Here is a 20953-nt window from a genome sequence, read left to right on the forward strand (position 1 = left end):
CTGATACTCCTGCTCAGACATGAAGCTGGGCAGCCTCTCCACTGAGGTCGGCTACTGGCAGGCCTGTGTCAGGCACGCAGTTGGGGCAGGTGAGGGGGTGTGGGACAGACCCGGGGGCAACAGTCATCGTAGGAATGATGGTGGCTGGGAAAGGGGGGGCTGTGGACAAGTGGGTGTGCTTCCATGGGTGGAACATCCTTCCCTAACTCTCTTCCCCTGGCTGTCTGCAAGGACGGAAAGGCTTAAGTGTTGACTTTCCCAGCCTCCCTGGCAGCCAAGGGTGATGATGAGATCAGATCTGGCAGAGACATAGGGGAAGTCTGGCAGGGATGGGGGCAGGGGGGGAAGGTTGGGTTTCTGAGAAATCTGGTTTTGTGATAAGAAGGAGGGGCACAGCCTACTGCCTTTCCCCGTTCTTTCTGTAGTGAATACAGTGCCTGGTAGTGTCTGGCAAAGATGCCAACCCGGATACCACTTAGCTACTGAACCAGGACCAGCAATTGCTAACTTCTTATTTTATTTTAGAAAAGGAACCCCTAATTTGTTTTCCCCACTTTGGATTTTCTGAACGTGAAACGAAACATGTTTTTTTGTTTATTTGTTCTTTGGCAGCACTGTGTGGCATGCGGGATCCTAGTTCCCCAACAAGGGATCAAACCCACACCCCCTGCATTAGAAGCACAAAGTCCTGACCACTGGACCACCAGGGAAGTCGCCCAAACATGTTCTTTTTTTTGTTCTTTTTTTAAAATAATTAATTAATTAATTAATTTTTGGCTGTGTTGGGTCTTCGTTTCTGTGCGAGGGCTTTCTCTAGTTGCGGCTAGTGGGGGCCACTCTTCATCGCGGTGCACGGCCCTCTCACTATCGCGGCCTCTCTTGTTGCGGAGCACAGGCTCCAGAAGCGCAGGTTCATAGTTGTGGCTCAGGGCCCCAGTTGCTCCACGGCATGTGGGATCTTCCCAGACCAGGGCTCGAACCCGTGTCCCCTGAATTAGCAGGTGGACTCTTAACCACTGCGCCACCAGGGAAGCCCAATCACATAGAATTTTATTTCTCTTCTTGTGGACAGGAGGTCTAGGTGTCGTGTGGTGCCCCCAAGTGTCAGGGACCCAGCTGGGTCCAGCTCACGCCCCCCCAACAGCCCTGGGGGTCGTATGCCAGGAAGGGAGGTAAAGAAGGGCACACATCTGTCTCTTAAGGGCACAACTGATACCCACTGGGTCACACCTACCGGCAAGGAGGCTGAGAAGTGCAGACTTTACTCTGGGGCTAGAGACTGGCAATGAGGAGTCTGCCACGTGTGGCCCTGGAAGGTACCTCCACCGTGCCTGGTACAGGAGTGCTCAACAAGCATCAGGTGTTCACATCCAGACCTGCCTCTCCTTCACAGATGAGGAAACCGAGTCCCAGAGAGGGAGCAGGGGTCGTAATGTCACTCACCTACACGGTGAGTGTGGCCCCGACTCCCAGGCCTGCTCCTTTGCTGCGGAGAAGGCCTCCCCCAGCACGGTGCCTCCCTCTGCATCTCCACATTCCTGGCCTTTCAGACCAGAAGAGTCTAGACGGCTCACTGCAAAGAAGAGGCAAGTGTATGTAGATCTATTATTTACTAGTCTCTCCAGCGTAACTGCATCCTTGCTGCAGTGAAATCAGAGCAAAGCACCAACACAGATCTCTCGGATCCACTCAGTCACCCAAACTGGGGGACTGGACCTCTCAGCCTGCTGGGAGAGGGCCTGGACCAGAGGGTGGGTGAGGTGGGCTATGGGGACAGTGACAGCCATCAGACCCTGTCAGCTAATTCTCCAGACAGGCCACATCTTCTGGAGAAGCAGACTTATCACAGATTTCTCATGCCAGGGCAGAACTGATAAAAGAGGCTGTCTCTAACTTTATCAGTGGTGTCAAAATGGCTAAAGAAAGAATGTGAGCCCTGCGTCTGAGATGGGGTGGAGGCCGGGCAGGGACTGGGGCCCGGGCTGGGTGCTGCACAGTCTCAGGATAAAATTGGAAAATACAGTGAACTGGGGCCTGGATCCACCCTGGCCAGCCTGGTGAGGCCACTCGGTCCCCACCCTCCCATCCCCCACTGCCCACCCCCTCCAGCGAGGCTGAGGCTCCGGTGGGATGGAGCTTCAGGCGAAGCTGGGGTGATAATTCAAAAAACATCTCCTGCCAACCCAGAAAACCTCTCCACCAAAGTCACAAGAAGACAGACGCGTTACTGAATAAGCACGAAGCCAGGACTCTGTGCTCATCACAGAGATGGCAGAGCAGGAAGTAGTCTCGCCCCTTTCATGCCAGTTCAGCCCATCTGTCCTCGTCCTCAAGAGAAACAGAAACCAGTCCTGAGAGGCCTGGCAGCACTGTCTGTCACACAGCTCACCGGCCGCCCACCCCGCCCTGCCCCACTGGGACTGAGGGGGCCACCTGCGTTTGCTAACTGCCTTTATCTGGAGGAAAAGCAAACTCATTTCTTTACAACTGGAAGCAGGCTTGCAAGCCAGGCCATGGAAATCAGGCTCCTACCGCACAGGGCATCTGGGCGAGGGGGGTGCAACCTCTCTCCAGAGAGATGCCCCCAGGTTCTTGGGAGACGGTCCAGCGTTGTCAAACTGGCAAGAGGCTGATTTAGCTTTTAAACAGATTTACACACACACAGAAGAAAAAGAAGGGTAAGAACTTACAAGTTTTCTAAAGGAAATGCTCTAAGGAAGGGGAGGAGAGTGTTTACTTTCTTTGCATCAGCGAGTATTAACTTTTTCTCATTTTAAATTTGCATTTGCCTTTACAGCCATCTCTGCTTGCACCACTCAAAGCCCAAGGGACTCAGCAGCACAGCGGGCCGGCCCTGGCTCAAGGCCCTCCTGCGGGTCTTACTGAGGACTCTAGCCTGAGAGACAGCTGCTCCGCGAGCTCCGAGGAACTGCTCTGAAGAGGAAGGGGAGAAGCCAGTTTATATACGATTTTTTTGGCTAGGAAATACAGGTAGTCAAGCATACATCTTGGTAAATGATTATTCCTAGTCACAAAGAACAGACGTCTCAAGTTAATGATTCTAGTGCTTTTCAATGTATGGGAAGATGCAGGAATCTGGGGTTATTGGAATCCTTCCTGAGAAATGCATCTAACTATCTAGGGGCCGGTTATCCAAAGCACAGAATGCTTCCTCCTGTCTTCTATCCGGATGGTGGGCGACTGCAGTGGGCTGTGACTTGTAGAATTCGGTGGTGAACGACGCTTTTTGTTCTTTGTTCACACACACATGATCTTTTTGGTCTGTTTCAGAGTCTTTCACAACTTTTCCTTGAAGAGTCTTGAATTATAAAATCCTCCCTTACTTTTTTTTTAATTAATTACTTTTTGAACTTTATTTTTTTAATATTTGGAGCTTTCTTTCAGTCATTTTTCTACAGTTATCATGATTTATTTTATTTTATTTATTTATTTTGGACTGCACTGGGTCTTTGTTGCTGCGCCAGGCTTTCTCGAGTTGCGGCGAGCAGGGGCTACTCTTCCTTGTGGTGTGCAGGCTTCTCATTGTGGTGGCCTCTCTTGTTGTGGAACATGGGCTCTAGGCGTGCAGGCTTCGTGGCATGTGGGATCTTCCTGGACCAGGGCTCGAACCCGTGTCCCCTGCATTGGCAGGTGGATTCCTAACCACTGTGCCTCCAGGGAAGCCCCATCCCTTACTTCTTGAAATCAGTTTGTTGAACAAGCAGAACTCATGAGCTAGAATCATAACACCTGCTTGATGCTTGACCTTTGTTTTTGCTGTGTGTGTGTGTGTGTGTGTGTGTGTGTGTGCGCGCGCGCGCTGTGAGGCTTGCAGGATCTCAGTTCCCTGACCAGGATTGAACCCAGGCCCCAGCAGTGAAAGCACCAAGTCCTAAACACTGGACTGCCAGGGAATTCCCAACACCTGCTTGATCTTGTTCACCCATCTTCCCGGCAAGCATGCTGCGGGGGGTAGGGGGCAGAGTCGGGGAGGCTGCCTGCTCTCTGGATGAAGACTCAGGCAGTGCCATGATGTTTGTGATCACGAATAAGTAATAGAAAGCGCCATGATAACTTTAAATCTCAATTCTCAATGTAGTAATTAAAATTGCCAAGTCCCAGGTAAACATCCAAACTGAACACCTCTCGGGTGAAATGCCTTTCCTCTTGCTTGCCTTCTGGAGGGAATGTGGTCAGTTCCTCCTTTCTCCCTCACCTCCTCCCACCTCCCCAGCTGGGGGATTGCAGCAGGGCCTGGAGGGAGGGGAGGAGGGGAGGCAGAGAGCTCTCACTCAGCGTTCCTGGTTCCTGTCCAGAGAAGGATTTCCTGTGTTCTGGGTCTTGCCCAAGTTCAAGCTGTCTCTCTCCCCACTGCCTCTTCCCTCCCCCTCCCTGCCGTGGGTGCTCTGGAGGTTGCCCTGCTCCCCCTCCCATTCCCAGGATGAGGCTGGGTGTCCCCCAGCTCCTGGTTTCTGTATGTGAGGTGGGGAATGGGACACTAACAATGCCCTCCAGAGACACCCTCTCCCTCTCTCTGGCAGCCTGATCCTTTCACCCCCGAGGCATGAGGCCAATTCCGGAGTATTTCCTTTGGAAGTCTGCGTGTACTCCAGCCCCTCCTTTGGTGACAAGGCACCTCACCTGTTGTGTTTTCAAATGGGTCCCTCAGTGCCTTTCACACAGGGCCCAGCACACCACACGCGCGTGCAGAGAGGCCCACCTGAGCCCGTGTGCAGAGATGGGGTCCCAGGAGGGCAGAGTCCCTGGGCCATTGGCAGATGTTTGCTGAGCAGAGGCCCATCGCGTGGCTCGATCCGGGCCTGGTGGAGACGGGCATAAAGCTCTGGGTTTCCTCTCCTAGAGGAGTGGACCTGGGCACCCTCGCAGACCTCGGCGTCCTCATCTGTAAGCCAGGCACATCACGGTTCATATGTCACAGGACGGTGTGGGGTGAACGGAGGGGGCCGGTGAGGGCCGGGCTGATTCTTACAGTGGTCCCTGTGGCGCCCCACCCCATCTGTCACACACAGGCCACCACTGCGGGTCTAATTCGGAAATAGCGTTTATTGAGGTGTCCCCACAGGCCGGCCCTGAGTCCCAGCCGCTAGCGCCTCGGGCTCACTCCTCCTTCTCGTCCCCATGGGTGATGATGTAGCACAGGGACTTGTAGTCGATGTTCCCAGCCAGGTCCATAGGCGTCAGGGCGAACATCTGCTCCACCTGGGGAGGCACTGGTCAGACGCCGCCCAGCCCGGGCATCCTGGGGGCCGGTGCCTGTGACCCAGGGGAGGCCTGCGACCCTTCGCCCCGCCCCTGGGGCTGTACGCTGCCCCTTAGCGTTTTCAGCCGGAGGCTGGGGCAGGAGCGAAGTGTGCGGTGGGTCACAGGGCCCACCCTGGCCACAGGGCCCGGCCCCCTCCCCCTCCCCCTCCCCAGTGTAGGAAACCTCTTCCAGATCCTGAGGTGCACCGCACTCTCACGCCTGGGCCTCTGCACACACAGCTGGCCCAGCCTGCACCCTCCTCCCTTTCTGATTCCATGTCCTTCACCCTCCAGATCCCAAGAGAGATGGCACCTCCTCCGGAAAGCTGGGCTCTAAGCCCACGAGGGCAGCGGGTCACCGAGACCTCCCCAGGGCCCTGTGGGGTGGGGGCCCTGCGAAGGGGCCGGAGGGGTGTTGAAGGAGCCGGAATCTTCACCTCGGCCAGAGAGAACTTGTCTGCCTGGGTCAGGAGAAGCTGCTTGAACCTGGAGGAGGGGGGGAGCAGTGGGGAGGGCCTGGCAGGGTCGGCCGATCCGGGAGGGGAAAATGGAGGCTCCCCTGGCTCAAGTGGCCACCCTCACAAGGGGACACCCCCCTCCCTGCTTCCGTCCAGCATGGTGCCCCCCGCACTCGCCCTGCTGCTCGCACTTACTCGTCCCTGTTTACCACGCCCTTGCCGCTGGGATCAAACAGGCGGAAGGCGCTCAGGATGGCTTCCTCGGGGTCTGTCCCTGGGAGGCCAAGGGGGACAGGTAAGCAGCCTCACTGCCGTCCTCCCAGTCCCACCCAGGAGGAACCCAGGGTGCAGAGGGAGTCCTCCAGTCCCAGAGAAGTGAGAGGGTGTTCTGACAGAAAGTGCCCCTCGGGGCTCAGAGGCGCCGGGATCAGCTGTCCTTCTGAGATGGGTGAGCCTGGCAGGGAGACCAGGACTGGGGATTTGGGACTGGAAGCTGAGGGCATATTTCCCAACCCCGAGATGTGGGGTGATCAGTGCTCATGGGTCTGGAATGCAGAGGTGGGCCCTACAACCTCTGGGTGGGCAAGGGCCAGGTACGGTATGGAAGGGGTCTGGGTGGGATTCAGGCCGGGTCCAGGTGGGGTTCAAGCTCGCTGCCTGGCCAGGGGGATCCAGAGCTGCCCCAGGCTCACCGTTGAGCTTCTCTCCAAATAGTGTGAGGAAGACGGTGAAGTTGATGGGCCCCTTCCCCTCCTGCAGCATGGCATCCAGCTCCTCTTCTGGAACATTCACCTTCCCTGGGGGGGCGGGACGTGAAATGGACACAGGGACCTTGAGTGTCCCTGAGTAGGGCCTGGGCTGCCCCTCCCTCCTTCCCAGGGTAGACAGTGAGAGGCAGCTCTGGGTGGGGGAGGTGAAGTGGAAGGAAAGTGTGACGGGGGAGAAGGTGTGATGGGGGAGGGGTGTGAGAGGAGGGCGGAGGGGGAGCCGGGAGAAGAATACAGGCCCTGCGCTGCCTGTTGAGAGCCTGCCCATCCCCTCTCAGCGGGCTCCCCCCAGCCCAGCAGCTCTGAGCCGGGACCCTGGTGCCAGCAAGGCAGGGCAGGGCCGGGTGGGAGGTGGGCGCCCTCACCCAGCTGGGAGTAGGTCTCTCGAAGGTCTGACTTGCAGATGATGCCGTCACGATTCTGGTCGATGCAGCTGAAGGCCTGTGAAGTGCGGGCCACAGTCTCCAGATGGGAGCAGTCCCCACCCGGGGGAGGCGGGAGGTGGGGGCATCCTGGGTGGTGGGAGGACAGGGGCCAGGACCACTGACCTACAGAGAAGAGGGGTGTACTGGGGGCAGGGTGTCCGGATGGGTCCCAGGCTGTTGGGGGTAGGGCACTCACTTCCTTGAACTCCTGGATCTGGGCTTGCTCAAACATGGAAAAGACGTTGGAAGAGCCTCGCTGGGCCTGCTTGGTGGCCGCAGCCTTGCCCCGGGTCCCCGCCTTCCTGCTGGCCTGCAACACAGTGCGGAGGGGTCCTCTCCCCAGCTCCCCAAGGACTCCCTGCCACAGACCTCCCCAGAGCATTCCCAGGAGAGCCCGGGTCAGGGTCCTCTTCCTGTCCCTGGAGACCATCTCTCCGGGCCCAACACAGGCACAGAAGTCACTGGCTCCGCTCCCCCAGCCCAAAGGACAGCACCTGGGGGGCCGCTGGCCTTGAGTCCCCCCCACCTGGCACTCACCATCGTCTCTCTCTGCAGCAGCCTCGTTGCTGCGAGGGGCCCACAGCCCCCTTTATGTCTCAGCCTTATCACCTGGGGCGCACCAAATAAGGACAGGAAGAGAGGATAGGCCCAAACTTGGCAGCCTCTGCCTGGGCTGGGGGAGGACAGGGCCCCTGAGCAGATTCCAGCCACGTTCCTGGCGACCTTCAGGCCCCCCCCCTCCCCGCCACCCTGTGACATCCGGGTGTCTACCGACCCTGACAGCACCGAGTGAAACACCTCCTGAGAGGAGAGTCGCAACTCTCACCACTCTCATGCTGAACGAGGGGCCCCTGTAACTCCACCTGACTGTCCTTCCTGCAGTTCCAGCCCAGAACCCGCTCAGGCCAAGAGGACAGCAGTGGTGCGGGGGGCTGGCCTGGGGCCCCCACTGGGCTTGGGAGGGCAGTTGGTGGTTCTGAGGATGGTGTCTGGCCTGAGACCCCTGGGGATTCCCAGAGGTTTGGATGAAGATGCTTGGCCCTGGCCTCTGGCCCCTCTGACCAAGGGGCAGAAGGCAGCCCTGAGCTGGCTGTGACCCCAGACAGAGCCTCCATGTGATGCTTTTGGAGCACGGAGCACTGCCTGGACCCCAAGCATCCCCTGGGATCCCCATGAAAGTGGGTCACAAGCCCTTCTTGTGGGGCTCAACCACAGTGTGAGGGGCCCGGGCTCCGTCTGCTGTGCCAGAGCAGCAGCCTCGAGGCTCCTTGCGGGGCCGGGGCAGACAGGGGCTGGGGGGCTGGGGGGCTGGGAACCGCCCAGAGCAGGGGTGGGCTGCTGGCTGCTCCCTGAACCCGGTACAGGAGACGGCCCACTGGGGTGAGGAATGCGGGGAGGCCAGCTGGGAGAGCAGGGTTCTCCTCCATCAGCCCGAATGTCCCTTTTGTATAGCAAGTAAGTATTTTATAACACCTCTTTTACTCTCCTGAAATGAAATTCATAGGCTATACAAGCTACCTCCATAGAGAATTGTAAAAAAAACCCCAAAACAATACAATGCCCTGAACCATAACATAAAGGACAACTAGGAAATAATTTATGGTAAAATGAGATCAAATACTGCAGCTGAATGGTGGAACACGAGTACATTACTACTGATAATGAAGTCATCAGATGCTCAAACAAACTTCTGATGCATAATTTAGACTCGAGAGAACTAAAAAGATCAGAAGTAATTCCACATGAGGCATACCAGAAAACGAGAGAGCATCTCAAGGAGGATGTGACAACTCAAAATCACAACTTGGGGTTAAGTTCTGAATAAAACAACACAGTCATTCCAGATTTGCTGGATAGTTTCTCTCATTGAGAAGTGAGTGGAATACACCCTACTATATACAAAACAGACAATCAACAAGGACCTACTGTATGGCACAAGGAACTCTACTCGATACTCTGTAATAACCTATACGGGAAAAGAATCTGAAAAAGAGTGGATATATGTATATGTAAAACTGAATCACTTTGCTGTACACCTGAAACTAACACAACGTTGTAAATCAACTATAGTCCAATATAAAAGTTAAATTAAAAAAGGATGATAACATCCAAAAACCTGAAAAAAAAGTGCGTGTATGTTAAAATCTTACAAATACGTGTTCATAAGTAACTGGTCTTAGGCCCTAGGCTTGGCTAACTTGAAATAGGCATTTCATCCAGGACCAAATTGGAAGGACCGCAGAAATCATGTGACTTCTTGTAATCCTGGCCTCCCACTGCAGTCACTGTCACAACCCAAGTGGCTCCAAGGGATCCCCTGTTGAGACCGAGCTGCAGCAGGACAAGTCCCAAGAACCAGCCGTCCTCCTTCCCAGACACTCCCTTGGAGCTCCTGGAGACCTCAGAACCACACCCCGCATCCCACAGGCTGGTGGGCAGAGGCCTGGGCAAGTCCAGGACCTCTGACCACACCCCGCCACGCCACCCCATTCCTGTTCCTAAGGCCTGGTCTGTCACTCTTCACACTCCCTGGCATAGCTCTGTGGAGAGGATGGCAAATTCCAAAACACGCCTAGGCCTGCAGAGTGTCTGTGTACGTGTGACCACGTCTGTATGTTTATTGTCCCACAGTCTTATACACAGAGATCAAAGAACGGTGGACAAGGTCATGTTCTAAACTTTTAAAACTTTTAATTAAAAAACCCCACACAGTCCCAGGTTGGGCATGGAGAGGTTGGTGTGGTACATGGAGGTCTGGTGAGAAGAAAGAGGCCTAGGTTGTCCCTTGGGGGTGTGCTGAGTGCTGCTGGGGTTTCTGAGTGCCCAGCGCCATGGGAGCCGAGGACTCGATCCCGGAGATGCTCCCAGGCCTGTCTGTGGGTAGGGGGACTCCTCCTCTTCCTGGGCCCCTCTGGGCAGGGGCTTTGGGGGCTCTGTCTCTTGCACCCCCTGTGAGGGTCCATCCCAGAACCAGAAACCACTCAGGGATGGCAGGATGGGAGGGAAAAGGCTGCCATCTCCAGGCCTCGGGGTACCCACAGCCTCCAACATGGAGCTGGTCCCTTCCATTTCCCAGGCCTGGGTGATCTGCAGCTCCCCGGGGCCCCCTGTGGAGCCCAGGTCTAGGTCTGGCCAGGTCATGAGGGCTGCCTCCCTATGTGGGCTGGGTTCCCAGGGAAACCAGGCCATAGTAGGGTCCAGAGGGCACCCCCTTCCCAGAGCCAGGGCTGAGCCAGGCTGAAAGCTCCAAGAGGCAAGCAGTGCAGAAATGCAACAAAATCCTGAGTTAATAACTCCCTTCTGGGCCCCTGATTGCAGCAAGAAAGGCGAGGTACTTTGGGGGTTCTCCATTCCTGTTCATCTCAGCCCCCAACCCAGTCAGGGCCCTAGGGCTATCCTACCAACTGACCCTGAGAGAAGAGGCCTGCTCAGGGCCTCACCGCATCCCCAGAGAAGCTTTCCCCATCTCCTGGGGTGACAGCGGGGATGGGAGGCATCCAAGGTCCTTACAAGGAGAAGCCTCTTGACTGGACCAGGTTGGGGGCACCTGTAGGAAGTGTGTCCCCTGGAGCGCAGGTCTAGTAGCGGCCACAGCCTCCTCCTTGCCTTGCAGCCTTTATTCTCACTGGCCCAGCATGCAGGCCTTCTTACAGGCCACCGCGGAGATCAAGGCCGCACCCCGGCCGCTGCCCTCCTCCGACTCGATGAAGGTGATTTCACAGCTGGGCGTCAGCCTGCGCACGCTGGCGTGGAACCGCTCCTTGAAGCTGAGCAGCGGGCAAGCGGGGCTGCGGTTAGTTAACGCCCTTAAGGCAGGGCAGGGGCTAAGCCAAGGGGAACCTCCCCCTGAGTCTGTGGGCTTAGGGGAGCGAGGAGATTAAGAATCCTTGGGACCTCGGAGAGCATCCGTTTCGGCCTGCATATCATAGATGGAGACCGATGCCCCGGCTCTGCCCTTAGGAGGCGAACTCACAAGAGGGAGGCTGGACCCGGCGGGGAGGTGCAGACGGCTGAGCGGGCCCACCTGGGGTGCAGCTTGTACACTGAGCCGTCCACGCCCACGGTGATGCGCATCACGTCCTCGCTGCGGCTCTCGCGCATGCGGTTGATGACGCCCGCCAGCCCCGCGGCGCACATGCGCGCGGCGCGGGTGGACACGCTCTCGCAGGCGCGGCGCACGATGTCGCAGTCGGTGGCCGACGGCATCAGCCCCAGCGTGCTCAGGATGTTGTAGATCTGCTTGCGGTCGCCCGAGTCACTGCGGGGCGGGGACAGGAGGGCGTCGCGGGAGGGTCGCTTGGTCCCAGACCAGCCCGATCCCCACCGCGGCGGCTTCTTCTCCTCCCCCTGCCCACCTCTCCCAGGCAAAGCGCTTCTGGGGCTCGGGCTTCCCAGCGGAGCGGGTCTGACTCCGCCAGGGACCAGAGGTAATCTGGTCATTACTCCTCTCCCTAAACCCAGGGTTTCCGCCCTAACGTGGGTGACACTGCCGCGCCTCGGGGCTGTTGTGTGGATGAAGTGAGACGAGGTCCACAGCGGGTGGGAAAGGACAGAGAGGACGCCTGGTCTCCGTCAGCTGCCCGACGGCGGGTTCCCCGGGGGCCTGGAGGCTACTCCCGCCGCCGTTGCCCCACCCTGGAACCTTACCCGGTCCTGGGCTCCCGCCCCCTGACCTCACCAGGGTCCCGCCCCTGCCCTCTGAGCCCCGCCCCCACGCCCCGTGGGTCCGGGTCCAGGACCCCGCCCCGCGCACGCCACCCCTGTACCCAACCCCGCGCCCCCGCGCGCCCGCGCACCTCTCCACCTGCGACACGAAGCGTGTCTCGAAGGCGCCGCGCGTGCGCAGCTTCTCCGAGGCCTCCCCGTGGAAGAGCAGGTTCTCGTCCACAAGCTTCAGCAGCACGAGCCGCACCAGCTCTCCCATGTACTTGCCGCCGATGAGCTTCTCGTACCTGGACAGAGAGCAGCCGGGTCATCCCCAGCAGGGAGGTCCCCACGAGCAGGCAGAGGCCAGCCACCACCCCCAGTCACGGCCACGAGGAGGCCATGTGGGACGCTGTGACCACCCCCCGCCTTGGCAAAACCGGGTTCATGCCCGTTCCCGCATTTATCAACAGGGGCTTTGGGGCCTTGGGAGAACGCTCTACTGTGGGGCCTCGGTTCAGTCCCTCTGAGACCATCCTCAGGGAGGACCCTACGCTGAGCCCACTTGGGTTTTCCCACAGCTGTGGAACAAGTGCTGTTCTCATCACCCAGTGTCAGCTGGGGAAGCTCAGGCTTAGAGCGGCTAGTGACCAGCCTGGGGCGGGCCTCTGCTCACTTGCTAGGGCTCCTAGGTCCCTGCGCTCCTGGAATCCACGGAGTTGGCCCGGTGGCGCTAGAGCCTGTAAACCTCCGTATTTTCATCTTGTAGTACAGTGAATACTACCAACCTAGTAGAGGTTTATGAGAGCCCGAGAGGAAGCTCATGAAAGAATTAGCACGTGCCTGGCGCGCCGCAGAAGGCGGCTGATAAAGGAGAGCCCTGACTCAGGACAAGCTCTGTGAGGGCTGGCTCTCCAGCTATCCGCGAACCCGCAGCGTACCCCCAAATACTATGATTCATTCTGTGAACGTGTTCAGAGCTGTACTTTGGGGGATTCTGGGCTAAACCCAGTTAACGTTGCTGGGGGGGGGGGCGTCTCAGAGCCTTCCTGTGCCAGGGTTCACCTGTCGGAAGCGGGGAGGTTCCCGCTCATCTATCCACAGACCCTTTTTTTTTTTTTTTTTTTTTTGTAATCTTAGCTTGGCCACGCTGCGCGGCATGTGGGATCCGACCAGGGATGGAACCCACGCCCCCCTGCAGTAGAAGCGCAGAGTCTTAACCACTGGGCCGCAAGGTAAGGCCCCATAGACTCTCTTTTTAAAGACTAATCCTTGGCATCTCTCACTGTTCCCGGTTCACAGAGGGGCACACGCGTACGAGCTGAAGGAAGAGAAGAGCCAGCTTACGAAGGGATTGTCAGTTTGCTTTTCCCCAGAGCTGTTTAAAAACAAGCCCATTATCTGCGGGCCGGCCCCATCTGCCGCCGGAGCGGGGCGGGGCCGGCGTGGGGGGAGGGGGAGGGGCGGTCCTTACAGCTGCTGGCCGGGGTTCAGGGAGTTCTCGTCCACCACACGGTCGTACTCTCGCAGGAACTCGTCCAGCTCGCCCGAGTCCCCAAAGGCACCCCACTCGGTGTTGACACACATGCGGCCCTCGTCCCCTTCCACCAGCTCCACGTTCTGCATCTCCTCCATGTAGCAAGCGTTGCAGCCCGTGCCTGCAAGAGGCCGCAGCGTCAGGCCCCACCTGGCGCTGCGCTTCCTGGGATGCCTCCTCTGCTGGGTGCATCCCCCTCCCCGGCAGGAAGCCCCGTGTGGCCCTGTCTTCCCAGCTTCCTTGAGCCCTCCACCCCCAGCACTCCCTACATCCCCTGGAGCAAAGGAAACCAGCTCTCCCAAGAGCTGGAAGACCTGGGTTTGCTGTGTGACCTCAGGTAGATAAGCCCAATTCCCTGGGCGGCTCCTCTTCCCCAAGAGGGGTTGGTAACACCTACTCCTCCTATTACCTGGGTAGTTGAGAGAAATGAGGGAAAGAACATGTGTCAGAGTGCTTTGCCAATTAGAGATGGGTATGGGATGTTATGATTTTGTCTTGTCTATGCACCACCCTTGTGTTCTGGCACTTTCTAAGCATGTGTTTGAGCTTCTCTGTCCCAGGCTCTGTTGTGGGGAGGAGGCGGGCACCCAGAGGTGAGTAAGTCACAGTGTGGGCCCTTGGGAACAGCACATGGGCCACTGCAGGCGGGCCTGGCTAAGGAATTTGTAATTTGCAGGGTCCCATGCAAAGTGAAAACATGGAGCCCTTTGTTCATAAACTGAGAGTTTCAAACTGGTGACAGCAGAGCTTCAATCTGAACGTGACTGCACACCCCTCAAGCCATCAGGGACAGCAACTCAGTCATGCCAACCTCACACCAGAAGTGGAGCTGCCTGGAATTCGGGCCCAGTGATGCCGGGCCTTCCAAGTTCTTGTGGGGAAAAACACAGAAATCCAGACTTTGATATGGTTTCTCCCAATGTTTAGCTCTTGGTAATTATCATAAACATGTTTCTAAGCACATCAGGGCAGATGCGACCACGTGCCACTCTGCCATCTCTGCTCCAGATGGGGCGAGCCTGAGGCAAGCGGCTGTAGAGCCCAGGTGGTGGTGTCTTGGGGAACCGGAGAGAGCCAGGGGAGCACTGCCAGGGCCCCTGGAGCTCCTGTTTAGGTGTGGACTTAAAGAACTTTCCTATCAAACTCTTAGAGGAAAACATAGGCAGAACACTCTATGACATAAATCACAGCAAGATCCTTTTTGACCCACCTCCTAGAGAAGTGGAAATAAAAACAAAAATAAACAAATGGGACCTAATGAAACTTCAAAGCTTTTGCACAGCAAAGGAAACCATAAACAAGACAAAAAGACAACCCTCAGAATGGGAGAAAATATTTGCAAATGAAGCAACTGACAAAGGAGTAATCTCCAAAATTTACAAGCAGCTCATGCAGCTCAATATCAAAAAAACAAACAACCCAATCCAAAAATGGGCAGAAGACCTAAATAGACATTTCTCCAAAGAAGATACACAGATTGCCAACAAACACGTGAAAGAATGCTCAACATCATTAATCATTAGAGAAATGCAAATCAAAACTACAATGAGATATCATCTCACACCGGTCAGAATGGCCATTATCCAAAAATCTACAAACAATAAATGTGGGAGAGGGTGTGGAGAAAAGGGAACCCTCTTGCACTGTTGGTGGGAATGTAAATGGATACAGCCACTATGGAGAACAGTATGGAGGTTCCTTAAAAAACTAAAAGTAGAACTACCATATGACCCAGCAATCCCACTCCTGGGCATATACCCTGAGAAAACCATAATTCCAAAAGAGTCATGTACCACAATGTTCACTGCAGCTCTATTTACAGTAGCCAGGACACGGAAGCAACCTAAGTGTCCATCAACAGATGAATGGATAAAGAAGATGTGGCACATATATACAATGGAATATTACTCAGCCATAAAAAGGAACAAAACTGGGTCATTTGTAGTGAGGTGGATGGACCTAGAGTCTGTCATACAGAGTGAAGTAAGTCAGAAAGAGAAAAACAAATACTGTATGCTAACAAATATATATGGAATCTAAGGGGAAAAAAAGGTCATGAAGAACCTAGGGGCAAGATGGGAATAAAGACAGAGACTTACTAGAGAATGGACTTGAGGATATGGGGAGGGGGAAGGGTAAGCTGTGACAAAGTGAGAGAGTGGCACGGACATATATACACTACCAAACGTAAAACAAATAGCTAGTGGGAAGCAGCCGCATAGCACAGGGAGATCAGCTCGGTGCTTTGTGGCCACCTAGAAGGGTGGGATAGGGAGGGTGGGAGGGAGATGCAAGAGGGAGGGAATATGGGGATATATGTGTATGTATAGCTGATTCACTTTGTTATAGAGCAGAAACTAACACACCACTGTAAAGCAATTATACTCCAATAAAGATGTTTAAAAAAAAAAGAACTTTCCATCCGAAAGGTGAGAATGGAAGGAGGAGATGTGGGAAACTAGAGGAGAGGCAGAGAGCAAGCTGCCCGCCCCTTAGGACATGTTCATGCAATTGGAGATGGGTCCTAAGAACACAGAAACCCTCAGGGCTGGCCCTGAAGAGGCCGTGGAAGCAAACACATTTAATGCTGACTTTCTGGGAACCAGGGAAATACCCGCTCGCCTGTGTGTCCAGTAAACACTCCTCAGTAAACACTCATTGTAATAAGGCCTTGGGAACTTCTGGGAAAGGCCCTCGGTTGGTGGGAAAGGGCCACTGGGGCCAGTGCTGCCTCCTTTCCTGGTACCTGCCTCCACTTCGGGCAGGGCAGATGGCTGCCCCGGGGTGTGGTAAGACTGTCCAGGGAGGGATGACACCACTCTGGTTTATCCTCTTCCACTTGGACAAATCTGTCCAGGTCGGTCAACTTACCAGATAAGGTGATTTAATTAAATCCTGATGGGCCAGGTGGACGTGCAGCTGGTACACCATCTGAGGCAGTGACTTGTGAGTGTTGAAATGCTTCCTACCAATAAACAGCACCTGTTTATTGGTACACCCAATACCAATGTACATGGTGTACTGTCTTCCGGGACACCCCTGCTGCTCCCTAAGACCACCCTGGGCTCCAGCACCTCTGGGGTCCATGACTGGCGCAGACGCCGTGTGCAGCCTGCTGAAGACGGGAAGCCTCGGCTGCATCTTTGGTGGTGGCCAAGGCCCCCGGGTCAGGCAGGGAGTGCATCCTTACCCACAATCATGCCTACTTCACACCGGCGGTCTTCATAGTAGCAGGAGATCATCGTGGCCACAGTGTCGTTCACCATTGCCACCACGTCCATCTCAAAGTCCTGCCAAGAGGCATAGAGGCAGTGGTGATGGGGCTGGGGGGCGTTCTCAGCCTGCTCCAGGCCAGTCCAGCCAGGCGCAGAAGGCAGAGACCCCTTCTTGGGGGGACGCCCAGAAGGCCCTCCCTGGCTTCCCGGCAGGAGGTGAGGGGGAGGGGGCCCAGGGCAGGGGCAGGTGCAGGTGCTACTCACCCCTCTCCGTTTGATGGCATCTCGCAGGAGCCCCACGATGTTGTTCCCTTCTGCTCCTGAGGCCTTGAAGCCCTTGGTCCAGTTGAGAAGGATGCCCTGGGGGGAGAGGGGGGGCTCGGTGGCTGCTGGATGCTGGGGGCAGGCGTGAAGGGACAGGAGCAAACTGGGACCACAGGGATGTGTATCCACTTTATAATTAACCTTTCTTTTAAATTAATTAATTTATTTTTATTTATTTATCCGGCTGCACCAGGTCTTGGTTGCAGCACGCGGAATCTTTGTTGTGGCATGCGGGATCCTTAGTTGCGGCATGCGAACTCTTAGTTGTGGCATGTAGGATCTAGTTCCCTGACCAGGGATTGAACTGGGTCCCCGGCATTGGGAGCACAGAGTCTTAGCCACTGGACCACCAGGGAAGTCCCTGTGCACCCACTTTAAAGCTGAGGAAACTGAGGCTCAAAGCAGCCATGTAAGTTCAAGAAGTGTTGGAGATAATTTTCTACCAATATCTTGTATTTCTGCAGGGCTGGGTCCCAGCCAATTTAAGAATGCTTGTGTAGTTAAGCCCAGAGTCGTCATCCCAGAGTGAGGATGAGGTCCAGAGGGGTGCAGCCAGTATAAGATTGGGGCTCCTCTGCTGTGTGCACCCTCTGCATGCCCGACGGGGACTGGGGCTGGAAAAGCAATATGAGATGTTGCTTCTGCTCCTGCTTCTGCCAGGAGTACTGACCTGGCTTTCTCTCTGACCCAGAGGTCCTGTGTGTTATGTATAACTGTGCGTATGTTTGGATAAATTACACACACATGTATATATGTATGTATAATCAATGTGTGTGGGTGTGTATGTATCGTTGACCTGTGAATGTGTATATACGTATGATTGACATGCACATATATGCATGCATGTATACTTGACATGTGTAAATATGCATGTGTAATTTACACGTTTATATGTATGTATACTTGATATGTATAATTTACATGTATGTATGTATTATGATTGGCATGTGTAGATATATATGAATATATAACGGGCCTGTGTATATATATGTATGTATAATTTATGTATGCATAAAAATATGCATGTACAATTTGTGTTTATATGTACGTATAATTGACATGAGTGCATGCATGTGTATAATTTAAATATATGCAGTGCATACATTTATGTGTACCATGTGTACAATTCACATGTATAATTTATGTGCATACATATGTATAATTTACACGTGTCTATGTGAGCATGTATAACTGGTGTGTGCGTGTGTAATTTACATGTACATGTGTGTGTGCGTGTAATTGTGACAGGCTAACTTGCCAGCTGGAAGGCAGGGTAGATCCTCAGCCCCGGCACATTGCCACCTCTGCCACAGACAGCAGTACAGCATAGAGATGACACACAGGTGTGCTGGAGCCTGTTTCCCTGAGTTTGAGCTGCAGCACTGCCACCTCCCACCATGGGCAAGTTGCTACACCTCAGTTTCCTAACCTGTAACGGGGGTGATACGCACACCTCATAGGGTTGTGGGAGGCAAATAGTAAGAATCAGCTAATATGATCATTTCCCAGAGTCTCATGAGAGATAAGTGATAGAGCCAGTTTGAATCCAAGGCTCTTTCCCAACAATGGGAGCTGCATTTGAAGGCAGCACAGGGCAGAGTTGATGGGTGCCTTTCTCTGGGGTGTCTGTCCATCCATCCGTCCACCTCCCCCCACCCACTCTACACCTGGTCCCACCTTGTCGATGTCTTCGTGCCTCACAGGAAAGGAGAAGGTGAAGCCCAAGGGTAGCTTCTTGTGCTTCATCTGATGCTTGTCCAGGAAGTCGGAGATGCACTCAGAGATGTAGTCAAAGAGCTGGAGGATGCACACCGAGGTGGCCGTCAGCTGCAGAGGAGAGCCTCCTGCCGAGGGGCTCCTCAGCCCTTGCTGAGCCATAGGGCCCCAGGAAAGCGTGGCCTCCGGGCCTACCCTCAGTCCCCACCTCCTCATCACCACCGCTTGTCGGGACTCAGGCCCTGAGCCCCGCCCCATGCCACAGTCCCGCTGACAGCAGCCCTCGGGACAGGGCAACGCCAGGACGACGGGGTTGGTCCCTAGCCCAGCTGTGCTCTGTTAGCCTGGCCCTCCCAGCTGGACCCAGTGGAGTCCAGTCTCAGGCTTTGGACAAAGGCGCATCCCTGGCAATAACTACGATTTCTGACTCCAGCATATTCTTTGTTGCCTCCAAGTGTTCTGGCCGCCCCACCCCTGGCCCTGCGAGGACCAGCTGCCACCCCATTCACAAAGGCCTATCCACAGACCTGGGCGTTACAGAGTGCCCTGCTGATTGACTAAGCTCCCTGATGGGCGCCAGCGTGGCTCCACGCCCAGACCCACGGCATGCGGGGGTGTGGCGAGGACCAGGCGGCCACTGGCCTCCTACCTTGAAACCCTGCCCCTCGCGGGGACTGGCTCTGGCTGCTCCCCACCTCCGCCCAGGGCTCATTCTACTTCTGTGGTCCTTCCTGAGTCCTCCCCGTGGTCAGATATTATCACTGCAGTCATGCCACTTGGCATCCATGCTGGTGGAGGGTGAGGGTGACACGTGGGGTGGAGATAGAACAATGGGCTGCGAGCCTGTTGGACCAGCGTGTTCTCTTGGCTGCCCTGCCTTGTTCCAGATCCTTCTGGGAAACTGGGCAGGGGTGCGACCTTCCGGGGCCACACCCAGTGGCCGTCCACCTAAGCCTCTCAGCTCCCTCCACCTCCTGCAGCAGGGTCCCCTGAGGCTGGGCCCACAGCTCCGCCCGCCCCTGGTGGACAGGTGGGCCCTCCCACTAGGACTAGCCAAGCTCCGAGATCCTGGGTGGTCCTGACCGAGGTCCCTGGCCCCCCAACCCCTAGCCCGAGCGTCTCACCATCTCAGCAGTGCCCGTCATGGCGTCCTCGGGGATGGAGTACATCTGGTGCTTGGTTTTCACACTCCACTGCCCCTCCTCCCCTTCCCCCACCTTCACAAGCATCACCCTGAAGTTGGTGCCGCCCAGGTCCAGGGAGAGGAAGTCCCCGACTTCTGCAGTCACAGAGAGAAGCACATCAGTCTCATGGGCACCGCCTGGCAGGAGCCCCCAAGACTGGGAGAGGAGGAGGGGAAGGCATGGTGGGGGGACCAGAAGAGCTGGACGAGGGGCCCCTGATGCCAGACATCTGGGGGACCCCAGGATAAACTGTGGAAAGGGTAAAGGTGAAGTGGGGAAGTCAGCAGGAATTCCTTGTCTTGGGCTGAAGTCGCCCCCAGCCCAGGGCCCACCTGAAGACCTAGGAAAATGGCCCAGACTCAGGATTGGGCTGGGAGTCCCCCAAATGACTGTGGGAAACCAGTTTCTCATTGTGAGATGAAGAAAGCCAGTTTCCTGAGGCCAGAGTGAGCCTGAAGGCCCCAGGGCTGGGCCGGCGGAGCAGAGGGTGAGAACTGGCTGGTGTCTGGGGCACAGCATGTTGGGGAGCTGACTCAGGGCTGCTGGGGACAGTCAGGGCTGTTAGGAAGGGCCTGGGGCACTTCTCCCTGCTGGGGCCAGGGGAGAGCTGCCTCTGGATGAGGACCTGGTGGTTCCCATGTGAGTCCCATCCCTGCCCCACCCCGGACCGTGGTACCTGAGCCTTCCGGGGTAGAGCGCACGTAGGTGGGCAGCATCTTCACACTGGCCTCCTTGTGGGTCTCCAGCCTCAGGCCTCGGTCCATCTCCTTCTGCATCCGCCTCATCACCTTCTTCAAGTCCTCCTCCTGCAGCTGGAACTCCGCCAGGATCTGTTCCACCTGCACAGGGAGGGAGATGGGGAACAGTTGAGCGGAGGAGGGGCTGTGCAGTACGGGGAAGGGGGACCACAGAGTGTGTGTTTCCCCCACACGCCGACAGTCTCCTTTTGCCCCCTGACCCTGGGTCCAGGATGGCCCATCATTTCAAACTACCACAGTTACAACCAGTTGAAAAATTAAGACAGCACAGTTCCAACACCAGCTTCCAAACAAATGCAGCTTGGGGCATGTTGGAGGGTGAGGGGCAGAGGGCAGACATGGCACCTCCCTTTGTACCCCTGATCCAGGCCAGGGGAGGAGGGAGGCGCTAACCAGGAGAGTGAGTGAGACACGGGCTGGAAGAGCCCGTCTGGAGGGCTATGGGCAGCTGGCGTTACTGTCTAAAAGATCCGGTCATTCTACCTCTAGGAATCTATGCTAAGGGAGTTAGTGGGCCAGTGAGTACACATGTTCATAAGTGATGGTCAAGACACGCTACTTAGAGGTGAAACCAGTTAGTTAGAGGTGTCTGGTGGACTAAAGCATGGCAGTCCATAGCCTGGAAGGCGCTGAGGCCCTCAGAGGGAGGAGAGGTCCCTATAC

The 20953-nt window shown here is 55.9% G+C and overlaps 2 protein-coding genes across 6 annotated transcripts in view; both read right to left on the reverse strand.

Moving 5' to 3' along the window:
• Positions 1–4929: 4929 nt before the first annotated feature.
• Positions 4930–7637, reverse strand: MYL7 (myosin light chain 7). 3 transcript variants are annotated; one of them, XM_082632704.1, is made up of 6 exons: positions 7109–7637; positions 6853–6928; positions 6413–6517; positions 5916–5994; positions 5700–5748; positions 4930–5220 (listed from the first exon to the last, which is right to left on the reverse strand). In XM_082632704.1, exons 1-6 carry the CDS (start codon positions 7340–7342, stop codon positions 5119–5121), a joined length of 645 nt encoding a protein of 214 aa, XP_082488830.1. In that variant the 5' UTR covers positions 7343–7637; the 3' UTR covers positions 4930–5118. The 3 variants fall into 3 exon arrangements, with proteins under 3 accessions (XP_082488830.1, XP_082488828.1, XP_082488829.1); XM_082632702.1 differs by having other exon boundaries at positions 6853–7637; XM_082632703.1 differs by lacking the exon at positions 5700–5748 and having other exon boundaries at positions 5101–5220; positions 6853–7637.
• Positions 7638–9344: 1707 nt separating this feature from the next.
• Positions 9345–20953, reverse strand: part of GCK (glucokinase) — a 56226-nt gene continuing 44617 nt past the window's right edge. Inside the window, exons 3-11 of one of the 3 annotated variants that reach the window (XM_082633123.1) lie at positions 20209–20371; positions 19473–19627; positions 18310–18429; positions 16573–16668; positions 16284–16383; positions 13031–13214; positions 11709–11864; positions 10937–11170; positions 9353–10679 (exon numbers count right to left, since the gene is read on the reverse strand). In XM_082633123.1, coding sequence (XP_082489249.1) covers positions 10535–10679; positions 10937–11170; positions 11709–11864; positions 13031–13214; positions 16284–16383; positions 16573–16668; positions 18310–18429; positions 19473–19627; positions 20209–20371 — 1353 coding nt within the window. In that variant the 3' untranslated portion in view covers positions 9353–10534. Of the gene's footprint in view, positions 10680–10936; positions 11171–11708; positions 11865–13030; positions 13215–15964; positions 16046–16283; positions 16384–16572; positions 16669–18309; positions 18430–19472; positions 19628–20208; positions 20372–20953 lie in introns of those variants that run through there. The other 2 variants (XM_082633124.1, XM_082633125.1) reach the window with 2 other exon arrangements.

The sequence above is a fragment of the Mesoplodon mirus genome (assembly GCF_964341445.2).
Source record: "Mesoplodon mirus genome assembly, chromosome: 9".
In the NCBI taxonomy this organism is placed as follows: Eukaryota; Metazoa; Chordata; class Mammalia; order Artiodactyla; family Ziphiidae; genus Mesoplodon; species Mesoplodon mirus.